Source organism: Muntiacus reevesi, chromosome 3 (genome assembly GCF_963930625.1).
Source record: "Muntiacus reevesi chromosome 3, mMunRee1.1, whole genome shotgun sequence".
In the NCBI taxonomy this organism is placed as follows: domain Eukaryota; kingdom Metazoa; phylum Chordata; class Mammalia; order Artiodactyla; family Cervidae; genus Muntiacus; species Muntiacus reevesi.
In genome coordinates, this window is record NC_089251.1 from 3390367 (window position 1) to 3415331 (window position 24965).

A 24965-nucleotide genomic window follows, 5' to 3' on the forward strand; every position below is an offset into this window, starting at 1 on the left:
CCAGGGGGCAGCAGGGCCCACCGGAGCCACGCCCTCCCCCCGCGCCCCACTCACCTGAATGGCCCACAGAGCCACCTTCCTCTCCACCCACAGGATGGGGGCCCTGGGGAGAGAGGGAGGTGAGCCCCAGGCTGGCAGTCCCCAGCCGCCCGGGCCTCCGCCGATCCCAGGCTGCTCCTTGGGCTGGACGGTGGGCGGCAGCCTTGCCCTCGAGGGGCTGAGAGCAGGAGGGGAGGGGCGGTTTCTCCAGGAAGGAGGCCTCGGGGAGGGGCCTGTGAGACCAGGCCTGAGCGGGCTGCTCCGGGGACAGGCCTGGCGGCCACTGTTTCTCATCCAGGTTCCTGGGCCCCGCACGGGGGCTGTGCTGGTCGTCCATGCTCTCGGGTTTCCTGACCTCAGGTCCTTCCTCGACTATAACCCACGTGGCACCCTTGAGGGGACTGACATGGGGGAGGGGGCGTCCCTGCCCAGACGCAGCCTCTGGACAATGGTTGGGGTGAGACCAGCAGGAGCGGCCAGACGGCCGAGCTACGCGCTGACCCTACCCACCCTCCCCAGGCCCAGACGGCCAAGACCTGATCCTCGGGGGCCCCTGCTGCAGCCCGGTCTCAGATAGTGACTTTCTCCACCGAGGGACAGACTGAAAGCCCCAGGCCTTCCTTTGGGCGGGATTCGGGCTGGGCTCAGAAGCTGCCCTGCCCCCACTGGGCCAGAAAGGAAGGGCTTCCAGGGCCCGGTGTGAGGGAGGGCTGGCGTGTCCCTACGTGTCCCTGCGATCCTGACCCTCTTGCCTCCCAGGGACAGGCGACCGGGCTGGGAAGAGTGGCCAGGGCTTGGCAGATCCATCCTGCTGCTGTGGAGCGCCAGGACTGACCCGCAAGGCTGGGCCGGGGTGCCAGGGGAGGGGCGTGGGTGAGGGAGTAAGGCCGAGAGGGGGCTGTGGGTGTGGGGAGGCTGGAAGGGAGATGCCTCCATCAGGGAGGTGGCCAAGGCCCTGGAGCTCGTCCTAACCTCCGGCCCAGGTGCCCCCACCACTCTGGGGGCACCTCTTACTGCCTGACCGCGGCACCTGCTCTCTTTGGCCAAAGGATCATGGATCGCAGAGGCTGCGGCCGACCTCTGGCAGGTCCTCCCTGTCTGTCTCCTCTCACCCAGGGCCCCGGGGCTGGAGGGCGTCACAGAAGGGCGCTGGGCCAAGCCGGCTCCTGGTGACACCCACTGTCAGCCTTAGGCTGCTCCCAGGGGCTCAGGGGCTGTACCCCGCGGAGCCGCCCCAGTGTTCTTACTGCTCGGCCAGGTCCCGGGGGTCCCAGGAGGCTCTCTGGCTGTGACTGGGCATCTGTCCCGGGGGCCTGGGCAGTGTCACCCTCTGGCCACCCCGCCCTGCTCTGGACCTCTGAGCAGAAGCTGGGAGGCACACTCACCAGTTGATCTCGGAGGACGACTCATTGAAGGTGTAATTCTGCTTCGGGCAGCCCCAGCTGTGGAGAGACAGAGCTGGCCGCCGCAGCCCCTCCCAGCACCGCCCGAGGGGACCAGACCCTTTCAGGGTGCCACGGGCTCAGGGCGTGTGGGGGGCACTCTCCCCAACCCAGGGCCAGGCCCCACATCTCAGATGGGCATCTGAATTCTAACACTAAGCCTGTTCCCAACCCGCAGAGGCTGTAGGGAAGGTCTCTGAGGAGGAGGGGCAGGGGAGGGGTCTCTGGGGAGGAGGGTCTCTGGGGAGGAGGGGCGGGGGGGTCTCTGGGGAGGAGGGTCTCTGGGGAGGAGGGGCGGGGGGTCTCTGGGGAGGAGGGTCTCTGGGGAGGAGGGGCAGGGGGAGGGGCAGGGGGAGGGTCTCTGAGGAGGACGGGCAGGGGTCAAGAACATCCCCAAGGAAAAGAAATGCAAAAAGGCAAAATGGTTGTCTGAGGAGGCCTCATAAATAGCTAAGAAGAGATGCGAAAGGCAAAGGAGAAAAGGAAAGATATAGCCATTTGAACACAGAATTCCAAAGAATAACAAGGAGAGATAAGAAAGCCTTCCTCAGCGATCAGTGCAAAGATATAGAGGAACACAATAGAGTGGGAAAGATTAGAGATCTCTTCAAGAAAATTAGAGATACCAAGGGAACATTTCACGCAAAGATGGACTCAATAAAGGACAGAAATGGTAGGGACTTAACAGAAGCAGAAGATATTAAGAACAGGTGGTAAGAATACACAGAAGAACTGTACAAAAATGATCTTCATGACCCAGATAATCACGATGGTGTGATCACTCACCTAGAGCCAGACATTCTGGAATGTGAAGTCAAGTGGACCTTAGGAAGCATCATTACGAACAAAGCTAGTGAAGGTGATGGAATTCCTGTTGAGCTATTTCAAATTCTGAAAGATGATGCTGTGAAAGTGCTGCACTCAACATGCCAGCAAATTTGGAAAACAGTAGTGGCCACAGGACTGGAAAAGGTCAGTTTTCATTCTAATCCCAAAGAAAGGCAATGCCAAAGAATGCTCAAACTACCACACAATTGCACTCATCTCACACACTAGCTAAGTAATGCTCAAAATTATCCAAGGCGGGCTTCAACAGCACGTGAACTGTGAACTTCCAGATGTTCAAGCTGGATTTAGAAAAGGCAGAGGAACCAGAGGTCAAATTGCCAACATCCGCTGCATCATAGAAAAAGTGAGAGAGTTCCAGAAAAATATCTACTTCTGCTTTATTGACTATGCCAAAGCCTCTGACTGTGTGGATCACAATAAACTGTGGAAAATTCTGAAAGAGATGGGAATACCAGACCACCTGAGCTGCCTCTTGAGAAACCTGTATGCAGGTCAGGAAGCAACAGTTAGAACTGGACATGGAACAACAGACTGGTTCCAAATAGGAAAAGGAGTACGTCAAGGCTGTATATTGTCACTCTGCTTATTTAACTTATATGCAGAGTACATCATGAGAAACGCTGGGCTGGAAGAAGCACAAGCTGGAATCAAGATCACTGGGAGAAACATCAATAACTTCAGATATGCAGATGACACCATCCTTACGGCAGAAAGTGAAGAACTGAAGAGTCTATTAATGAAAGAGGAGAGGGGAAAAGTTGGCTTAAAACTCAACATTCAGAAAACTAAGATCATGGCATCCAGTCCCATCACTTCATGGCAAACAGATGGGGAAACAGCGGAAACAGTGACAGACTTTATTTTGGGGGGGTTCCAAAAATCACAGCTGATGGTGACTAGAGCCATGAAATTAAAAGATGCTTGCTCCTTGTAAGAAAAGTTATGACCAAACTAAACAGTATGTTAAAAATCAGAGACATTATTGTGCCAATGAAGGTCCATCTGGTTTTTCTGGCCATGGTTTTTCCAGGAGTCATGTATGGATGTGAGAGTTGGACTATAAAGAAAGCTGAACACCGAAGAGTTGATGCTATTTAACTGTGGTGTTGGAGAAGACTCTTGAGAGTCCCTTGGACTGCAAGATCAAGCCAGTCCATCCTAAAGGAGATCAGTCCTGGGTGTTCATTGGAAGGACTGATGCTGAAGCTGAAACTCCAATACTTTGGCCACCTGATGTGAAGAACTGACTCATTGGAAAAGACCCTGATGCTGGGAAAGATTGAGGGCAGGAGGAGAAGGGGACGACAGGATGAGATGGTTGGATGGCATCACCGACTCAATGGACATGGGTTTGGGTGGACTCCGGAAGTTGGTGATGGACAGGGAGGCCTGGCGTGCTGCAGTCCATGGGATCGAAAAGAGTCTGAGTGACTGAACTGAACTGAGGAGGAGGGTCTCTGGGGAGGAGGGTCTCTGAGGGGGCGGGCCTCTGGGGGCGGGCCTCTGGGGAGGGGCGGGGTGGGGAGGGGCCAGCCGGGTAGGCGAACACCAGCGGGGAGCCCAGGACGGGGCTGGGGGTTCCACCTGGGCTGCCGGCAGGGGAAAGGATGTGCGAGGTCAGAGATGGATGTGGAGCCCTGAGGGCCTCCCGGAGGCTGGACAGCGTGCGTGCGACACGGAGAGAAAGCCGCGCTCCCGTCCCGTGTGCTGCCTCTAAGAAGCACGTTCCCTCAGTCACTCCTGAGGAGGAGCTTCCCCAAGCCGCCGGGACGCCCACCACTGGGAAGGTGGCAGGGGCCTGGCCGCTGTGCTAGTTCTGCCCCAGATTATAACCAGAGGCAGGGTCGCCGAGCTACGGGACCTCACTCTCACGGCGTGTCCCACGGTGACAGGGGGCTCCTTCCCCCTTTTCTCTCAGTTGGCCCACTTCCTCCTGCACCTGAGCCTGTTGTTGCAAATTCAAGACCTATAGGAGTCACGAGCCCCCTCTTCCATCCATCCACCACCACCCACCCATCTATCCTATCCATCTGACCCATCCATCCATCCATCCACATCCAGTGTCCTTATATCACCCACCATCCACCCTTCTATCCACCCATCCAACCATCTGTCCACCCATCCAGCCTCTATCCATCCACCATCATCGGTCCACCCCCTACCCATCCATCCATCCGTCCATCTTCCATCCATTCACCCTCCACCATCCATCCATCCACCATCATCCATCCACACACTACCCATCCATCCACTCTACCCATGCCTCTACCAGCCCCTATCCATCCATTTGCTCTCCCACCCCCCCACCATGTGCCAGGTTCTGTGCAATGAATACAACAGACCTGGTCTCCCTGGGGATGTAAAGCCAGATGCCTCGATGTCTCTGGAGGTGGGAGAAGGTGAGATGAACCAAGAAAAGTGCTCTCAGAGTCAGTTAGAGCCCTTCTCAAACCACCGTGGTGGGACCTGCCCTCCCACACTCAGGATGAAGACGACATCTGTTCTCAGGAGCAGGTGAAAGAGTCTGGCCTGGCAACCCCACCCCACTACACGTGGGGGTGGGGAAGATGCAAGCTTGCACAGCGACCTTTCACCCCTGCCTCTTTCCCAACTCAACCAGCAGGAGCCCAGTGGCCAGGCCCTATCCTCCAGTGAGGAGGGGAAGGATCTGTTCTGAGGAGCTGGGGAGACAAGTGTCGGACCACACCCTGAATGCAGGGCCCTCAGCCTCTGGACACCCGCCCTTAGTGTCGGGACATTTGACATAGAGCAGTGGGACATTTGAGGAAGTCCCTTGCCCTCAAGCCCAGAGACCGAGCAGAAGAGGAACATATAAGAAAGGAAAGTGTTTCAGACAAACCCCAGAGATGCAGGACACCTACAGTGGGGCTGATGCATGAAGATGAAGAGTTCTTGGAAATAACAAAACGTGGGAGCAGAAGTGAAAACCTCAGCTAGAGAGCTGGAAAGGAAGCCGAGGCAGCCCCGAGAGAAAGGAGAAACAGGAGAGAGGACCATTCCAGAACCTTCTGGAACCCCAATCTGGGTATGAGGGAGTCAAGAGAGGCTCCCAGGGCAGATGCAGACCCAGTTGCAGACGAGCCCAGCCCTGCGTGCCCCCAGCTCAGTGTCCACCAGGACCAACGTGGTCCTGAGAAGGAATCACGCCAGGCGTCCCTGAGATGTGCCAGACATGGGCACAGAGAGCCAGCCCCACCAGCTTCCAGGGCAAAAAACTGCTTCCCACCAGCAGCACGAGCAGGAGCACGGGGCCCTCTGGACAACACAAGGTGGGAAGCACCTCATCCAGCTGTGGGCTCTTGGGCATCGGAGGCGCGGGCACTGTGCTCATGGCCCCACTGGGAGGCCCCGCGGCAGGTGTTCCATGTAAACGGAGAGGCCCCAGGGCCAGGAGGGGAGGGGGAACCGGGGGAGCCCAGAGAAAGGGGCTCACCTCCTCTCCCCACTGAGGCCTGCTACCCCCACCCACCCAGGAGGAGCTGGGGGAGCCAGAGCCCCTCGCCGAGACCCCTGGGCGCCACTGGGTGGGCAGGGAGGGGGCATCCCAGACCCTCTGGGAGAGCTCCGTCTGGGTGCAGCTGCAAGGGCAGTCGCCGTTCACGACAAGGACACCCAGTGTCAGCGCCGGCCTGAGGGCTGTGTCCCGGCCACGGCTCTGGGGGGCGTGTCCCACACACAGACCCCCATGCAAACCCCATCAGCCTCTGTCACGGCACCAGGGAGGCCCAGCCCCCGGCCCGTGGGTCACCCACCATCCGATCCCCAGGGCTGGGTCGTCCAACAGGACGCGGACAATGTAGAGCAGGCAGGTCAGCAGCTTCAGGGAGAAGTTGAACAGCCGGATCCTCAGGCCTGTGGGTGGGGGCAGGTGGGGGCGGCAGCGGTCAGAGCTCCTGGAGCGGCTGGGACTCTGCACCTGGGCCGCTGTACCTGGCTGTCCCGGCCAACGCTGACCAGGTGGCTCTGCATTGGGGGGGCTCTGCCAGGCTGGCCTCCAAGAGGCTCCATGCCCTCCCACCTCAAGGACGAGGTGCAGAGTGTCCCTGAGCTGCTGGCCCTGGGGGTGGGCCTGGGGGTTGGGGGAGCAAGGTACAGATCGAGGGACAGAATCCACAGGCACCACCTCTGCACCCCATCGTGCATCCCAGGTGGCCAGGCTCCTGCTGGGAAGGCAGGTGGAGGGAGCCCACAGGCCGACGGGGAGGGCCACACGGTGGTGCCAGCGAGCCGTGTGGGCTGGGGGGCTGAGCCGTGGCTGGCCCTGCCTCCAGGAGGGGCGCACCCCTCCAGGGTCCCGGGATCTCCCACCCTGGTAGGTGGCAAGGAGCTGAGACAAGGAACACGCCCATCACCCCGCCCACTCCAACACAGCCCCTCTGCCCTGCCCCCCCACAGACCCCACTCACTGGATCTTTGATTTTTGATGAAGAACAGCTTAAGCCTCTCCTTGAAGGTGTTCTCGTTGACGTAGAACTCCACCTGGACCCTGGGGGGCAGGAAGGCGTGGGCTTGGGGCCAGGGGGCTCCAGCCCAAAGCCCCATATCCCCACGTGCCCCCAGCTGACCTGCCGGCCGGCTGCCTCCCTCCCAGCGCCCGGGGCCCTCCAGGCCCCGCAGATGCACACACTCATGGCCCCCAGCCTGGGCCATCATGGCGGCCGCCAGGACTACAGGTGGCCTGAGAGGCCGGCCCTTGGCTCAAAACACACCATATGCTTTGTACAGAATGTTCCAGAAGCTGATGGCCAGGTGCTCTTCTGGGGGCCCCTGGTGGCTGTGCCCGGACGCCCGCTGCAGCCCGTGGGATGGTCAGGGCTGGCAGTGGGGCCCCTCCAGCTGCGGCCACTGTCCTGGACAATCCTCAGATACCCTGAGCCCCTGGGTGGGCGCCCAGCCTCCGGGGACCAGACCGCATGGACTGGCAGGAGCAGCCTGTTGAGTGAGGAGGCAGATGGGGAACGGCCATCGGTCACCCAGAGTGAGGTGGGGCCTGGGAGGACGGGTTGCTGCCCCCACCTCAGGCGCAGGCCCGCTGTGGCCAGCCGGGGTGTCACGTTCCACCACAGTGAGAACTCCAGCGTTGACCGCAGGCAGGATGGCCACAGCCCTGCCGCCAGGTTCTTGCACAGGAAGGGTCTCGCATTGCCTTCCTCCCGGAAGTGGGTCTGGGGCTGGCACCTGCTGGCCCCCACACAGCCTCTATTTCAGGCTGCCTCAGCCGCAACGGAGGCTGGTCTCAGGACCCCAGAGCAGCCCGCGGGCATCATCGCCGTTCCCCGCCCCCTGACCAGACAGAGGCACCGGCAGCCTGGGATTTGGGGCGAGGCTTTGGGCCGGAAGGGCCTGGCCCGAGATACCCAGATGTCAGGTGCAGGCGAGCCCCGCCACCCTCGGGGATGTTGTGGAGGCGGGACAAGGCCGTCCAGGTGAGGCAGCGGCTCACCCACGGCTCTGTGTGATGGTCACGACACACACGGAGAGAGGAGGCAGGGAGACCCAGCACCCTGGAGGCAGAGTCGTGCTGCCCAAGGAATCCTGGAGGGCTGCGTGGAGGAGGTGGGAGTCGAGCCGCTGGGATGCAGGACAGTGGTCCACAGGCAGAGGTGAGGCGCACGCTGGCCCCAGCCCCTGCTCCCCACCCCCATTCAGAGCGGGGGCTCTGAACATCCTCCCCCTCTGACCAGGCTCCAGCTCGGATCAATGCAGAAATTAATGCCTCTGTCACCTTGAAAGTTTCATGACACTGCTCTGCCAGGGGCTGGCGACCCCATCATCTTCGAAAAGTGCTTAAAATATTCATCACTCCCCAAAGCCTGTTCAACCCAAAGCACGTGAAACAGACCTGACGTGCCGGCAGCAGCCGTCTGCACCCGCCCGGGTGGTAGACCCAAGGGAGGTGCCATGGGCAGAGCCATCACCTTCCTGACCTTCGCAGGCTGGGGGCCCCAGCCTGACCACAGCGACCGCCCCTGGTCACAGGGCTCAGGAAGGGCCCCGGGGAGTAAGGGCGGTGTGGGCCTCCCCACCCTCAGGTCCGGATGCAGTGTGGTCAGCGGGGCAGCAGGACAGGCCTCCCGCAGATCAGGGTCCAAGCCCAGAGCACCCCTGCACGCTGTACACCCCGGCACATCTCTGCGAGCCCCCTGTGAGGGGGGATGGGCCCGTACCCCAGTGCACCCCATGATCACCCCACCCTGGCACACTCCACTGCGCCCAGCCCACCTCTGTGTACCCCCCTGTCTGCTGTACCCAAGCACACGCACCGTACATCACAGCCCAGCGTACTCCTCATGAACGTGAGTCGCTCAGAGTGTCCGACTCTGTCCAACCCCGTGGACTGTAGCCCGCCAGGCTCCTCTGTCCGAGGGATTCTCCAGGCAAGAACACTGGAGTGGGTTGCCATGCCCTTCTCCAGGGGATCGTCCTGACCTGGGGATCAAACCTGGGTCTCCTGCACTGCCGGCAGAGTCTTCACCATCTGAGCCACCGGGGGAGCCCGCACGGCTCCTAGTACCCCAGTATATCCCCTGAGCACACCACTGTATCCTGTGTACCCCAGTGCAGACTACACCCCGGCACACCCCACTGTAACATGGCACCCTAGCACGCCCCGTGCACCCCAGCACACTGCACTGCACCGCACCTCTGCATACCCCACTGAACACTCCACTCCATCTCTGCATACCCCACTGCACCCCAGTGTACCTCACTAGACCTGAACCCCGGCCCCCTCTGTAGGTGCTGCCTGGGGCCAGGTCAGTGGAGCTCCCGAGGGCCCCTAGGGGGAGCTGGTCAAATGCCTTCCCTGTGAAGGAGGGGCTCAGATAACCCGAGCTGGGCCGGGGCCAGGTCAGGGGCAGACTCCCAAGTGGTGCCCACGTGTTCCGAGGGACCACATGCCCCCTCACCCTCCTGCCTGCACAGCGAAGCCTCAAGGAGGGGTCCCCACCCCTCGTGCCCTCCACTTGGGCACCCCTCCCCAGACCCAGGGGTCAGGATGGCTGGCCTGGGACCAGTTCCTCCCAGTAACTAGTGGACTAGTAACTGCTCTTAGTAACTGCTGTGGACAAGAAACCCACATCACCTGTCAGTCCCCTCGCCCGGGCAGCTATGGACACCCAGACAGGCCTGGCCTGGGAGGTTGAGCCTGGGTGCTGGGGAAATCCACAGAGCTGCCTCCACTTTTTGGTTTTTCGTTGTTTTGGGGGTTTTTTGGCTGCACCGGGTGGCATGGGGGATCTTCCCTGAGCCGGGATCGAACCTGGGTCCCCTGCACTAGAAGCATGGCATCTTCACCACCGGACTACCAGGGAAGTCCGCTGCCTCCACGAGCTGTGGCTGCCCACTTCTCCCACCACAGAATTCAGGTTGCAAGCTTTCCCTGTAAGTTTAAGGCGGTGGGTGTAACTCAGTGGAGGGTGTGCTCCTGGCTCATCAAGGCTCCTGAAGGAAATGGCCACCGGGGGGCACGGACTGTCTGCCCGACAGACAGAGCCCTGCTCCTCACCTGCCTGGCTCCACGCGTCTGAGCCTCAGCCACCTCACCTGGGGAACAGGCAGTGACAGGATCCGCCTGCCCCGGGCATCCTGAGGGTGCCTGGCAGGGCTGCTGCAACCATGGAGAAATCAAAACTGTACCTCTGTACCTCGGGTTCTCCCCTGTAAAGTCTGGCTGTGCTGTGCTGAGTCGCTCAGTCGTGTCTGACTCTTTGTGACCCCACGGACTGTAGCCCATCAGGCTCCTCTGTCCCTGAGATTCTCTAGCCAAGAATACTGGAGTGGGTTGCCATGCCCTCCTCCAGGAGATCTTCCCCACCCAAGGATTGAACCTAGGTCTCCTGCATTGCAGGTGGATTCTTTACCATCTGAGCCACCAGGGAAGCCCCCAAATCCGGCTAAGCCTTGGTTTTCAGAGGATTAAGTGAGAGAGGACCCTCGCCTTTGGCCCTGCCCTCCTTCCCTCACTCGGTGGTGCCAGCGATCAGGGCTGGTTTTGCTGAGTCTGACTCTGGCCGACACCCATCACTTACGTCACCCAGAGAAGATGGCCCCGTGCTGTAAGCCCCCGTGTGTGGCTGCGGGTGGTACGTGGTGGATGCCCACCAGCTGTGGCTCGAGGCCCCTTGGTGGCCCCGTGGTGGAGCTGGCTGCCAAGCCCATGGGAGGCTGCTCTGAGGAGCAGGGGAGGGCTGAGCGGGGGCCAGGAGCCGGGACACCACCAAGAGCTGACACGGCGATGGCCCCGCTAACAAGTTTGCGAGCCCTGGGCAGGAGCAAATGAGGCATCCGCCCCCTACACGCCCGCTCCTGTTCAGCCACTCATTCCTTCAGCGGGCGGCCGGCGGGGAGGGCTGGGCACAGCGGAGGGGCCATGGATGCTTAGCCCAGGGTGCGGGAAGGTGTCAAGCCCTGGGCAGGCCTAGGGACCCTGAGGCTCCCGGGACCCCGGCCTCAGAAGGACCCTGGGGTTAGGCCATGAGCCCCAGGACTGCTCAGGCCAAACCCACACCCCATCCTGGGACAGCCCTCAGCCCTGGTCTGTCTGTCCTGCTCAGAGTGAGCAGCTCTCTGACTGTGAGGACAGGGACTCAGCCTGGGCAGCTCAAGAGCCATGCCCCCAGCCCCTCACCAGGCCTCTCGGGGGCTCCTGCCAGCCTTGTGCCTACACGCATGGAAATGGGGGCCCGCCCAGGCTGGGTGAAAGAAATGGGCCTCTGGGCTCCCCCCGGAGGCCGGGGCTCCCGAGTTTCGGGTGCCAGCAGTCAGCTCTGGCCCATCCCCACGCGGCTTGCATTCGAGTGGCCCAGGCCCAGGCCCGCGGCTGGTGTGCAGTGTCTTGTCCACACTGGATGGACCGGAGGGGGCCCCCTTGTGCCAGCAAAGTGGCTCAAACCCCACCCACCCCACCCCACACCCGGATGGGACCTGTCAGGCTCGGCAGGTGGAGGACGCTGCAGCCCCCACCCCCCGTTGACCGGCGGGCTGACCAGCGGGCCGACCAGTGGACTGGGGAGCGGCCTTCCAGGGATTCCTGGCAGGCAGTTCCGGCACAGATGGCCTGTGCCGGGAAGCTGCAAACGCAGGGCCAGGAGGCCGGCCCCGGTGGGAGGGTGGCCAGACACCAGGCAGACGGCCGCAGGCAGGCCCACCCGCTGGCTGAGACAGCCGCGCACTCACATGGGGCCGAGGTCCGGCGGCCTCCTTCCTGGGGGCCTGTTGCAGGCTGGTGGCTGTCCAGCAGGTGCCCAGGAGCTCTAGGCAGGAGGCTGAGGAGCCTACCGGCAAGACAGAAGAGTAGAGCCTGGGCCCAAGCGCCAACTCGGAGGCCGGCTATTCTGAGACTGAGCAGAGCCTGTGACCCGCCCAGAGGCCTGGGTAGGACAGACACGTGGCCTGCTCTGCTCCAGGTCCCGGGCTGGACCGGCAAGGAGTCAGGCTGGTCCGGTTTGGGGGCGGGGCCCTCGGGCTGACGGTGGCACTGGGACCGCTCTGCCCCCACCACACCCAGCCCCGTTGCAGATTCGCCGGTGGGGGCATTGGGGGGTGGTCACGGGACTCTGCTGTAGCCCTCCCGCCCCCCACTGCACAGGCTGGGGCACAGGCCAGCCTGCGGCCACAGGCCTCCTCTCTGCAGTCGCCCCTCCCGGGGTCTGGGATGCCAAGGAAATCGAGGGCTCCAAGCTGCCAGGCAGGGTGGGCAGAGACCTCTCAAAGCAACAGATGGCGCTGTCCTCAGCTTCCCTGGTACTGGTCTGGCACCTTGGCTGGGTCAGGGCCCTGGTGAGCCTCCTTGGGTCTCCGAGGGCCCAGGGACATTTGATCTGCTGGTGACCATGCAGCTCTGGGGCAGAGGACCATAGCCTCAGCCCCTTGGGTGGCTGCAACTGTCCATTCCCCCCCACCCTGCCAACGGCCTGGGACCCGTCCCCCTCTCTGGTTACCCGCTGCACCGTGGCTGGGGGACGGAGGCCCAGAGCTGGCCCGGATAACGATGCCCGAGCCTCGGACTGCAGGAGGTAGCGTGGAGAAGCCCCAAGTGAGTGCTGGTGGCCGCTGCCAACGGTGTTAATTAACGAAAGAATAATCAGGCTCCACATGGTGGCCAATCTGGACGCCGTGGGCATGAGCAGGTGAGGGCAAAATGCCCTCCACAGCCCTAAATGAAGCCAGAAAAAGCCTGGAGGGGCTCACGGTGGGGCAGCTGGGCCAGGCGCCTGGGGTCCTGGATCTGCACAGGTGGCCGCAGTGGGCTGAAGCCCGGGTCCCCAGCAGTCACCTGCCTGCCTGTCCCCACACCAGTACCGCAGTGGAGCCCCCATCTCTTCCTAAGGGCTGCCGTCACCACCGTGGGGCTGTGGGGTACCTGACTCCGGACACCCCATTTCCCACTCACAGGCTCCTTCCCAGAGAGCCATGCCCCGTTCTGCCCCAGCCTCAGCTCCACTCGAGGTCCAGCAGCCCCGGCCGTGCCCCACTCTGGCCCGGCCGCAGGTGCTGGGCACGGCGGACCCTCCCCCGGGCAGTCACGGCCCGAGCCCCTTCCCCCAGGATCTGCTCGGGGCCAGGAGGACACCTGTGAACCAACACTTACTGAGACAGAGAGGAGTCCAGGCTGAACTCTTCCATGTGAAGCCTGAGGGCGGAATGGAGCGGACACATCAACGTGGACAGTGGACGGATGGACAGATGGGGGAGCCTGGGCTCCCGGACATAGAGGGAGGACTCGGGCAGGGGCCGAGGGGAGCAGGGGTGCGCCCATGCGCACCCTCCCTGGCGGGGCCTGGTCCCCTGGATGCCCCAGAAGCAGCACGGCGCCCGCGACAGTGCGGGCACATGCACCCCGCCCCCACCCTGGCGGGACGGGGTGACCCTCCCCGGGGACGGCACGCAGGATGGGCCTCTGCCTGCAGCCAAGCGAGCGGCTGGACAGCAGGTTTGGGAGCGCCCACCGCCCTGCTCTGCACTGAGACTGCCCCAGGCCCTGTGTGACCCCAGGGTCCAGGAAGGAGGTCAGCCCTCCCGACACCCAGGAAGCTGATGGCAGCGAGGGGCGCCCCCCCATACACGGGCCACCAGCTGGACAGGACAGGCGGGCTCCTTGTCGTCAAGCCTGCCCACCTCTCCTCAATGCCCCTGCCCTCTACAGGCCCTGGTGCCACCTCAATGCCCCGTCCCCTCGGCTTCCTGGTGACAAGGCAGTCTGATGCTTCTTAGGGACCCCCAGGGGCACCCTGTCGCCTGGGCCAGCAACACACACCTGCTGCCCTTGAGGCCGACTTGGCCGAGGGTTCTTCCAGACTGGCTGCAGCCAGAGGACACCAGGGTGGGCGTGGCTGGCACTACCTGGAGACTGGGAGGGAGAAGCTGGTGGGGGCATCAGGGACTGGGGGGGGTGGCACAGAAGGGCTGCTGTTTGCTGGAGTCCCTTCCGTCTGGCCCAGCGTCTCCAGCTTCATGGGGCCTCTCCTTCAGTCCTTAAAGCGAACATCTTCCAGAAAAGGAAACCAAGGTTCAAAGAGGACTGCTGCCTTCCCAAGGCCACAGGCAGGGAGGAGGGAGCCAGCCTGCTTAGCCTGCTTTGCCTCTGGGCGGGGCCTCAGCCTACAGCTCCGGGTGCCCCGTGGGTGGGCGGGGTGCTGGCTGGGCCTGCAGAGAGCAGGGGTGCCTGGGATTCACTGGGTCTGGGGTCTCTGGGAGCTTCTGGCAGGTTCTGCATGTTTATCTGGCTCAGATCCCCTCTGGCCCAGGCGCTGCCCGAGTGCTGAGTCGGGCGACAGCTGCACCCCCGGGGGGGCGGGAGCCTGGCAGGGCCACAGCCTGTCCCAGCGTCAGGTCAGGGCAGACCAGGAGCTCGCTGGGAGCAGGTCGGGGAGGGGGGACGGGAGAGAAGCTGGGTTTCTGGCCGGGGCGGTGGGGGACACATGAACATGTGGATCTGCAGGGGAGGAGGGGGCCCCCATGTGGGGACTCCTGGGAAAAATCCCAGGCCAGGGGGCAGGGAGACTCTGGGCGGGCGAGCGGGAGGCCGGCCACAGGCGAGGACAGCAGGAGAGCAGGGTGGAACCGAGCTCGGAGCACAAGGGGCGGGCAGGCTCGGCCCCCAGAGCAAACTGCAGAGCCGGCCCTGGGCTGGCCAAGCCGCTGTTTGCTGCAGCCCTCGCTCCCTCCGCCTGCCGCGGCCCCCACCGTCCACAGGAGCCCCCAGGGCCCCGCACGCAGAGGTGGGCCCGGAGCCCCCAGGCCTGACCTTGGTGGGAGCCAGACTCAGAGGGGCCGTCCTGAGCTCAGGGCGCCCCAGGTGTGCGGCTGCCCCCAGCGGCCACTCGCTGCAGCTGCCGCCCGGGTCTCGGGCTGCTTCTGATCCCGCCCAAGCCCTGCACCACCTGCGCGGGCTCTGCCTGACTCCACCCCTGACTCCACCCCACGCCCAAGGCCCCGCCCCTCCTCCCTGCCTTCACGCAGAGCCCCTGGGCGAGAGTTTCGCCTTTGTCTCCAACCCTTCCTTCTGCCCGGCTCTGAGCGGGGCCTTCCTTGGCTGCCCCTCCTGGTGAGGGTTCTGGGTTGGCGAGCCCTGCCCCTGAAACTACCTGGGGGAGGCGCAGACGGGCCCAAGGTCCCGCTCACAGGCCTCCCCTGCTGGCGGCCCCTCACTCCGTGCCCAGGTCCTCCTGTGCGCCCCCTGCCTTCCCCTCCCTGGACCCTCTTCCCCTCTTTCTGCCCTGGGGCTCCCTTGACTTATGCGAGCAGGCTCCAGTGGGAGCTCAGGGCTCATCCTGGCCTCTGCTGCCCACTCCTCCCCTTGCCCGTGTTCCCCCCTCACCGCGTCCAGGAGAAGGACGGCAGGGTGGCAGGGGCAGGCGGTAGGGGGTGGTCGGGGCAGGGCGTTGGGAGCAGACCCCTCCCTGTGGCTCAGCCCCCTGGGGGCAGTGGAGACCCCTGCCTCTGCCATGCCACCTCCCCAGCAGTGGTGAGGCCTCCGGGAGGCTCTGGGCTTCCCTGGGGAGGACCGACGCCTGGCTGGCTCCAGACAGTGCACGCAGGTTGGGGCAGGAGCTACAGCCACGGGCTCCTCCGGCAGAGGGCACCCACCTACCTGCTCTGGTCTTCCCAGAATTGAAACCCGGCAAGCCCTCATCTGCTCCGGAACCTGCCATGGCTCCCCACTGCTCCCGTCCGGAGCAAACGCCACAGTGTGCACCTAGCGCTTGCGGAGACCCTGGTGCTGCTGGGCTGGCTGTGAGGCTGCTCTGAGGACCCTGCCCGTCAGGGGCAGCTTGGGGACCAAGCCAGGCTGCTCACACGAAGGGTAGGAGTGGGGGGAGGGCTTCCTGGAGGAGGTGTCCCTGCCACCACAGCTCCCATGCTGCACTGCGGGTTCAGATGCAGTTTGGACAGCACCTGCCATCCCTGTGTCCCTGCAGGAACAGGGACAGCGGGAAGCCAATCATTTGCAGGGGCCAGGCTGCCGGTAACCAGAGCCTCTGGACTCACTGCCCCCCACAGCCTCAAGGAAGGGAATGGAGAAGACAGGAATCTGGCCTCCAGGGCCTTGGCCGGCACTCACCTCCCTCCTGCCCAGGGGCTGCCCATTAACGGGGTGAGCCACCAGGAGTGCCCGATAGAGCACTTAGTCTCCTGCCTTAGCAGTCTGCTCCGGCAAATGGGAATGACCACGGGGCAGCTGCCCCTGAGGGGCATGTCAAGGAGCAGGAGATGGGGTGGGAGAGTGCGGAGGGCCCAGAGGGCCTGTGGTCAGTGGGGAGGGGCAGGGAGGCTCCCCAGGCACCCGTGGTCTGCCATCTGCCAGGCTGAGTCTCTGCCAACGCCTCACCCCAACCCTGACATGGCACCACACCCCAGCCCCCCAGGCTTTGGCCTTGGCTGTCTCCTCTGCCCGGAAGCCCCTGCCCATCTCCCGGTGCTCCGCCTGCAGGGCCAGTGCCCCAGGAAGCCCTCCCTCTCCTTGTCCCAGCCCAGCCCGCACAGGTTTTTGTGCCCACGACGTGTGCCCACATTAGAGGGGGTCTGATTCATCTGTTTCCCCCGCAGCATCTAGAAGGGCTCCTGGCACGGGGAAGATGCTGGCTAAGAGTTAGTGCTGCAGACTGAGCCTCAGTGTCCTCATCAGTGAAATGGGGGTGTCATGCTCAAGGAGCGGCCGGAGGGGTCAGCAGGACCCTGCCGGGCCGGAGAACCAGCCTCCTGCACCTTTACTCCCATGGGCTCTAGACACCAGCCCCAAGAAGCCTGAGCCCCCAGCCTGCGCCCCAGCTCCCTTCTGCTATGCGGCCGCCCTGGGCCTCACACTGCTTCCCTCTGGAGCGGGACACAGACGCTGGCCCTGCCTCACCCCAAGTGGCTGCTGGGGACCAACATGAATGTAGCCTCCAGCGGGACAGGGCTTGGGCAGGGGTCACCAGGTCCCCACCTCCTTTCTCCCCTCCGATCTCACCTGCAGGCCCACTGTGCTCAGCCTCTCGGAGTAGGAGGGAGCAGGGGTCCCACAGGCGGACGGGAGACACCGCGGGCGGGGCGCTTGGGAGGGGGTCCCCAGGGGAGACCCCGGCCGTCCCTCCCCTCCCCGGGGCTGCAGGCAACGCGGCAGGTGTAGCGGAGCGGAGCCCGTGCGGGATGCGAGCGCAGAGAGCAAAGCCCCTCCCGGCGGCGCCCCGCGCCCCCGCCCCTACCTCTGGCCCACGTCGCTGCCCACGGAGCCCCCGCCGCGGGCCGGCAGCAGCGGGCTGAGCCCGTGCGGCTCCTCGGGGGCCGAGGCGCCGGCCAGGGCGCCCCCCGGGCCCGCCTTGCCCTCGGACGGCGAGCGCGGCAGCTTGGCCCGCGCCATCCTGCCGGAGCGCGCGGCGGCGGCGGCGGCGGCGGCGGCGGCGGGAGGCGGGGGCGGAGCGGGCGCTACCATCTCCGCGCGCCGCCCCGCGCTCCCCGCGCCGCCGCCGCAGTGGAACGGCCGAGGCGGGGGGGGGGGGGGAGGCTGGGATTCTGGGGGGCGGCCGGTCTCCCTCCCGCCGCGACCAGGGGGGTGCCCAGGTTCGGCCCCTTCCCCATGCCCGGAGCGCAGAGGGCGCCCCACGTGGGAGCGGGGGGTCTCGGCGCCCCGGGATGCGAGGGGTCTGCCTTCCCACGGAAGGAGTAGTAATAGTCACGCTAGCGCGCACGGTGCCGGGGGGAGGGGAGGAATAGTAGCGCGGTGGCAGCTGGTGGCTCTTGGCCGGTCACCTCCGCAGGCGGGGGCTGCTGGAGGCGGGGACCCCAGGCGGCCTGTGGGTCCTGGGGACCCGGAGCTACGCGCACCCCCTAATTCCCACCCCGGCCGCCCAGGTCGGGTGGGCCCAGCCGCACGGTCGGGGGTGGGGGACGCCGCTTTCTGTCCTCCCTCCCGCAGGCGCTCAGGGGCGGCCCCTGCCCCCCACCTCCTCCCCCAAAGCATCCAGGGAGTCCATGGGGCCCTCCTTCACCTGTACCCGTACTCGAGACTCCATTCGGCGCGGGACATGAGGTCCCCGACGCGGAGGAGGCAGCTCAGGGTCCCGGAGCCCGGTCCGCGCCCGACCCCCTCCCAGCCCGGTGAGCTGGGACTATCTCACGGGAATAGACAGCCTGAGGAAGTGTGCAGATTTCTGTCCGTTTGCAAAGGGGGGAAACCGAGGCGCTGAGGGAGGAAGTGGCTTCCGCGGGAGCCCAGACAGGAAGGCAGGGAGAGGCCTCCCAGCTGACGGTGCCTCTGCTCCCTGTTGCCACATTATGTGGCTTTTCTGCCCAATTCCTTCCATTTTTGCAGACGAGGGAGGCCGGGGACTAGGAGGTGGGGGGGTAGAGGTGACCTGCCCAGGTGTTGGAGCTGGGAGGACCCAGGCTGTGGGCTGGCTGCCCTGGAGCCCAGCTGGGTGCAGGGCACTCAGAGGACAGCTGCCCAGGTTGCCCCGGAGGCCCCAGGCCCTCCCGTCTGGTCCAGAGGCTCCGACTTGGCCAGCTGGCCGGCCGCTATTGCTTCACCCCTCTGTGGCCCAGCACACCACCAGGGCCCCGCGCAGACAGAAGGCCTGTGAGAGGGAGGTGGGCCCCCGGACACCCAGCTCCTGGCCTTGCCTCTCCCCGGACAGTGCCGAGTCAGGATGAAGCCACTGGGTGGTCTCAGCAACACTCGGCCACCCTCCACGTCCTGTCGCGTCCCCTTGTCCCGAACCTCCCCTGCCAACACAGGAGGCGGGAGGGGGATAAACTGATGTCAGCCACCCCTTGCCCCTCCAGTGGGGGTGACATGGGAGCGACTGCAAAGAGGGAGGGCCTGAAACACCTCCGGCCTGCCGGGGAGCGAGACACCGCAGTGCCCGTAAAACAGGGCCAGTGGGACCGCGGGCAGGGGCAGCACCCTGGGGCCCCGCCGAGGCCTCTCCACCTGTGTGTCCGCCTGAGCCAGGCTGGGACCTGGGACCCTTTGCGCAAAGCTTGCACCTCGACACACCTCTCCTTCAGCAACAAAACACAGAGACTAAAAGGGACTAAAAACCACCGCATGCATGCTCAGGTGGGGCAAATTAGGGACAAAAAGATACAGAAAGACCAAAAACCCAGTGGCCACACCTGAGAGCCGAGAGCAAAATCAGGGTGTCAGGAGCAATGCCTCTGTCCTCAACACCACCAAACAGGGGTTGGGGGGCATCTAAATCATCCCCTCCGGCCCACGTCATGGACACACGCCTACCCTCACCCCACGTAGGGATCCCCGGGGCGTGCCAAGTCGCTCCGGTCGTGTCCGACTCTGCAACCCCATGGGCTGTAGTCTGGCAGGGTCATCTGTCCGTGGGATTCTCCAGGTGAGAATACTGGAGTGGGCTGCCATTGCCTTCTCTCGGGGATCTTCCCAGCCCAGGGATCTCACCCGAGTCTCCTAACATCTGCACTGGCAGGCGGGTTCTTTACCACTAGCGCCACCTGGCGAACCCACATCAGAAGGGAAATGGCTCACGGTGGAGTTACCGAGAGAGGGACGGCCCCCGGCACAGAGGCCCACGCGGAGCAGAGGGTCCAGGAGCTGAAAGCTATGGGAGACGCACACCCAAAGAACTGCTCATGCCCCAGTTGGGGCCCCAGCCCGTTTGAAGTATTTAAAACAAATTTAGGAAATATTGAGAAATAGAATGATGAAAGGACTGCACACGGAATTCCAGAAAAATAAGGTACCGGTGCACCACACCCAGCAATCGATCCCACTAATCTGCTGGGCTTAAAGGATGAGCAAAGAGTTCTCCAGGCCGTAAGAGAGACAGAGCAAATCAGGGGAAGGGAAGGGCACCCTGGCTTCAGGGGCTGGGGGAGGGGGCGGGGAGTGAGTTTAGTGGGGATGCGTTTCAGTTCGGGAAGATTAAAGCGGCTGCCCGTTAAGCATAGGCTTAGTGTATTTAAAAACAAAGACTGGAAAGAGAGGCAAAGAAGGGACACTGCACAGTGATCCAGGGATCCCTGCAAGAAGACTATATAACAACTGTAAATGCATGTGCGCCCAACGTCTGTGCGGGATCAGTCGTGTCCACGACCCCATGGACTGTAGCCCGTCAGGCTCCTCTGTCCACGGGATTCTCCAGGCAAGAATACTGGAGTGGGCTGCCATTTCCTCCTCTAGGGGGATCTTCCCTACTCAGGGACCGAACCCGTGTCTCCTCCATTGGCAGGTGGATTCTTTACTGCTGAGTCACCAGGGGAATCCCTAAATCAACTATAATTTAAAAAATTTTAAAAGAATATACTATTACAGAACTGTACACTCAAAAATGATTAAGGTGGTGAATTTTATATCATGCGTATTTTTTATTTATTTTTGGCTTGCTGGGTCTTTGTTGATATGCACAGGCTTTCTCTGTACTCTCTAGTTGGAGTGCACAGGCTTCTCATTGCTATGGCTTCTCCTGTTGTGAAGCACATGTGTTTTACACAACTTTTTAAAAATTGTGAAAAAAAGAAGTACAAAATCCGGTTGGATGGGCTCCCAGCAGCCCAAGAAGGGACAACTGACTATTAGACGGCACGAAGATGGGACTCCCCTGGCAGTCCAGTGGTGAAGACTTCACTTTCCAATGCCAAGGGTGTGGGTTCGATCCCTGGTTGAGTAGCTAGAATCCCACACGCCTCACAGCCAGAAAACCAAAACCAAGCCAAACCAGAAGGGAGGAACATGAGCACTCGGTGTATGGGTCCCCTCTTGTTTCCGTAAAAAGGACTACAAATACAGTGGCTTAAAACTTACCGTCTTCTGGGTCCTAAAGTCTGCATGTGGGCAGGCCGGTCCCCTCTGGAGACTCTGGGGAGATGCTTCTGTGTCTTTTCCAGCTTCTAGAGGCCCCCGCATCCCCTGTCCGGGGCCCCGTCCTCACGTGGCTCTGGCCCCTGCCTCATCCTTCCGTCTCCCTCTTTGACTCTGGCCTTCCACCTCCCTCTTCTGGAAAGCCCTGTGACCCCATGGGGTCCCCCACGTGACCCAGGATTACCGGCTCATCTCGAGATTCTTAACTTTGGACTTCCACGGGTTTGGAGTCCAGGGGTTGGGATTCCAACTGCCAATGGGGGGGACACGGGTTCAATCCCTGGTCCAGGGAGATTCCACACGCCGTGGAGCAACTAAGCCCGTGCACCCCAAGTACTGAGCCTGTGCTCGTGAGCCCGTGCTCTGCCCCGAGAGGCCACTGGAATGAGAAGCCCCCGCCCGCTGAACTTGAGAAAGCCCGTGTGCAGCAACCAAGACCCAGTGCAGCCAAAAGTAAATAGAACACATAAGTAATCATTTTAAAATGCCAATCTCTTTCTTCTAAGGTAAGTACTTCTTTTTTTTAAGATCCTTAACTTCTGCATATCTGCAAAGCCCTTCTTGTCACTTAAGAAACTCAAAGATCACATCCAGAAGCAGGAATCCAGAAAAAACACCCTCAGTTGTCATCCTGTGAAGCTGCTGTAATACACTTTGAAAACTAGTAATTAAAGGGAAAGGATTGAGCGTGTTTTCCTGCTTTTTTCCAGCAGGAATTGTGTTTCAGGGCTTACAACCAGCTCCCATTGATGCGGGAAAACCACCAGTTAAAGAAGCATGTGGCTTATACTCAAGGAGGGTGGAGCAGAACAGGAAAGGAGCTTGGCCACGCCTCCATGGAAGGTGGGACTCAGGGAGGCTGTCCCGGGGGGCTGCCCCTCCTCAGCTGCAATGTAGAGGGGGAACGCCTGGTCACATGGTGACCGATCACTGTGCCTAACTGCCCAGTGCAAGGGCTGGGCTGTCAGCACTAGCCAGAGTGTCCATCTGGCCATCTCTAATGGAGGGACAACCAGGACACGGCAATGTCGGGACCACAGTGGGACTTAAAACCTTTTGCCTAAAACATCCGAGTTCCACCCACCAGGCCTTCAGAACCAACATCCGGTTCATGAGAAATACTGGGGGTGGAGCAACACGCTGAAAAACCCACCAAGAGGCAGCCAGACACACAGACAGCAGAACCTTCTGCAGGACGAGAGGCCTGGCTATCAGCCACCTGTGCTGTGTGACTAATCGCCACTGACTTCGCAGCTTAAAGCAACACATTGATTCTCTCTTGCCGTCTGTTAGAAGGCTGGGCATGGCTTAGCTTGGTGTCCTGCTTAGGGTGCCATGTGCCTGAAATCAGTATCACCAAGGCTGGACGTCCACCTGGAGTCCTGGGGAAAATCCACCTCCAGGCTCATCCAGTTGGTGGAATTAATTTCCTGGTGGTTGTAGGACTGTTTCCCTTTTCCTGTTGTCTGTTGGTGGCTTAGCTCCTAAAGACTGCCCTCATCCCTTGGCCCCTCCATCTTTAAAGCTGGCAATCATGGGTCAGATAAGCCTGTGCCTCAAAACTTTTCTTCCACTTCTAGCCAGAGAAAACACCCTGCTTTCAAAGTCCCACTGTGCTTAGAAAGGGCCCACCCTCCTGTTCATTACTTCAGCCAACTGATCAGTAACCTTACTTATAATGCAAAATTGCTACGGGTATGAGCTTCCAGGATAAATACCAACAACCTCAGATATGCAGATGATACCACTCTAATGGCAGAAAGTGAAGAGGAACTAAAGAGCCTCTTGATGAGGGTGAAAAAGGAGAGGGAAAAGGCTGGCTTAAAACTCAGCCTTCAAAAAAATAAGATCATGGCATCCAGCCCCGTCACTTCATGGCAAATAGATGGAGTAAAAGTAAAAGCAGTGACAGATTTTATTTTTTTGGGCTCCAAAATCACTATGGACAGTGACTGCAGCCATGAAATTAAAAGACACTTGCTCCTTGGAAGGAAAGCTATGACAAACATAGACAGTATATTAAAAAGCAAAGACATCACTTTGCTGACAAAGGTCTGTATAGTGAAAGCTATGGTTTTTCCAGAAGTCATGTATGGATGTGTGAGTTGGACCATACAGAAGGCAGAGGGCCAAAGAATTGATGCTTTCAAATTGTGTTGCTGGAGGAGACTCTTGAGAGTCCCTTGGACTGCAAGGATATCAAACCAGTCCATCCTAAAGGAAATCAATCCTGAATATTCATTGGAAGGACTAATGGTGAAGCTCTAATACTCCGGCCACCTGATGTGAAGAGCTGACTCATTGGAAAAGACCCTGATGGTGGGAAAGATTGAAGGAAATGGAGAAGGGGGTGGCAGAGGATGAGATGGTTGGATGGTATCACCAACTCAATGGACATGAATTTGAGCAAACTCTGGGACACAGTGAAGGACAGGGAAGCCTGGTGCACTGCAGTCCATGGGGTCACAAAGAGTCAGTGAGCAACAGAACTGCAACATGAGCTTCCTGGGGCTGAGTGGCACAGTCTGGATGGCATGAACAACAGAAATTCATTCTCTCCCGGTTCTGGAGGCCAAGATCAAGGGGTCAGCAGGGCCTGCTTCTTCTGAGGCCACGAGGGAGGATCTTTCCAGGTCTGTCTCCAAATTCCCCTTTTTAAAAAGGACATCAGTGGGACCTTCCCTGGTGGTCCAGCGGCTAAGACTCTGAACTCCCAATGCAGGGGCCCTGGGTTCGATCCCTGGTCAGGGAATTAGACCCCATGCGCTGCAACTAAATACCCCACATGCTGCAAGGAAGACAGATCCTGTGTGCCACAACTAAGACCCAGCTCAGCCAAATAAACAAACGCTAAAAAAAGACACTAATCATGTTGGATTAGGGGCCCACCCTAATGACCTCCTGCTCATGTAATTATCTGCAAAGACCCTACTTCCAAATAAGGAGACATCTCAGGGGCTTGGGGATTAGGGCTGGGGACCCGGGCGGGCATACCTGGTATGAGCCATTCTGGATTAAAAGGAGTTAGCAAAAACCCTAATAACCAGATGCAACGCAGTATTCCTGGATGGAGCAAACCAGCTGTGAAGGCCAGGCTGGGGCCACCAGGACAGTGTCCTCCCCAAGCCAGGTATGTGCCGCCCCCTCCCCGGACTCTGCCGTGGCTGCAGATTCAGAGCTGGGAGCCTCCTCCCCTCCCCACACGCCCTGTGGTCACCCCACGGGTACCACTTGGGGGTCCCCGGCTTCTCAGGGAAGAAGACTCCTCTCCTGCCGCCCCCTCTCCAGCCCAGACATGAGTATCCAAAGTTAAAGTGAAGTGTTGGTCGTTCAGTCATATCTGACTCTTTGTGACCCCATGGACTGTAGCCTACCAGGTTCCTCTGTCCACGGGACTCTCCAGGCAAGAATACTGGAATGGGTGGCCATTCCCTTCCCCAGAGTATCTTCCCAACCCGGGGATTGAACCTGCGTCTCCTGCATTGCAGGCAGATTCTTTACTGTCTGAGCCTCCAGGTAAGCCCTGGTCTTGGGAGATGCCCCATAAATGCCACATGAGATCTGTGCTTCCCGAAGGAGTATCCCTTCCTAACAGCGGCCTGGGGACTGGCCTGGCCACTGGACTGGCGGGGGGTGGGGGTGGGGGTGGGAAAGGCTTCCCCAGACTGCTCAGCAGGTGGTACTTTTCTGGCCTCGAGAAAAACGAGGTGACTTCTCGCTGACGTTCACTGTCCCCTAGATGACTGAGATTTCCTGGTGTGTGTATCCTGGGGCAGCTGGAACCAGGGACCACGAATGAGATACTCAACAAGAAATCTGGTCTCACACCGTCCTGGAGCCCAGAGGTCCAAAGTCAGCATCGCTGGGCTGAAATCCAGCTGTCACAGGGCCATGCTCCCTGCAGAGGCTCCAGGGGCGGCGCTTCCTGCCTCCTCTAGCTGGAGGCCCCGGGTGGCTCTGGCTTGTGGCCATCACCTGCCTCTTAGCTTCTCCTGTGTGTGTGTCTCTTCTTATGACTCCAGTCAGTGGATGAGGGCCCACCTTAAATCTGAGACCATCCCATCTCAAGATCTTTACCTTGATTACAGCCCCAAAGACGCTACTTCCAAATAAGGTCACATTCCCAGGTGCCAGTGGACATGAACTTGGCGGACACCGTTCAGAGCACTGTAGGCCCTCTCCTGAGATTCCTCGTCTCAGCTAGAGACTTTGAGCTGGCCTTCTTCCTGCAGGATCAGCCTCCACTTACCAGGGGCCTGCACCCCGTGGGTGTGGGGGAGGCGAGAGAGGCAGGCTTTCCC

General features: G+C 61.2%; 1 protein-coding gene across 6 annotated transcripts in view; it reads right to left on the reverse strand.

Moving 5' to 3' along the window:
* The window catches only part of KCNT1 (potassium sodium-activated channel subfamily T member 1), a 36148-nt gene extending 24491 nt beyond the window's left edge, over positions 1 to 11657 (reverse strand). For all 6 annotated transcript variants that reach the window (XR_010662287.1, XM_065928160.1, XM_065928161.1 and 3 more), the window contains exons 1-5: positions 11529 to 11657; positions 6758 to 6837; positions 6104 to 6203; positions 1425 to 1481; positions 55 to 103 (exon numbers count right to left, since the gene is read on the reverse strand). Coding sequence is in view for 5 of the 6 variants with exons in the window: in XM_065928160.1 (XP_065784232.1) it covers positions 55 to 103; positions 1425 to 1481; positions 6104 to 6203; positions 6758 to 6837; positions 11529 to 11530 (288 nt within the window). In the remaining variant the exon portion in view is untranslated. The remainder of the gene's footprint in view (positions 1 to 54; positions 104 to 1424; positions 1482 to 6103; positions 6204 to 6757; positions 6838 to 11528) is intronic.
* Between the last annotated feature and the right edge of the window lie 13308 nt (positions 11658 to 24965).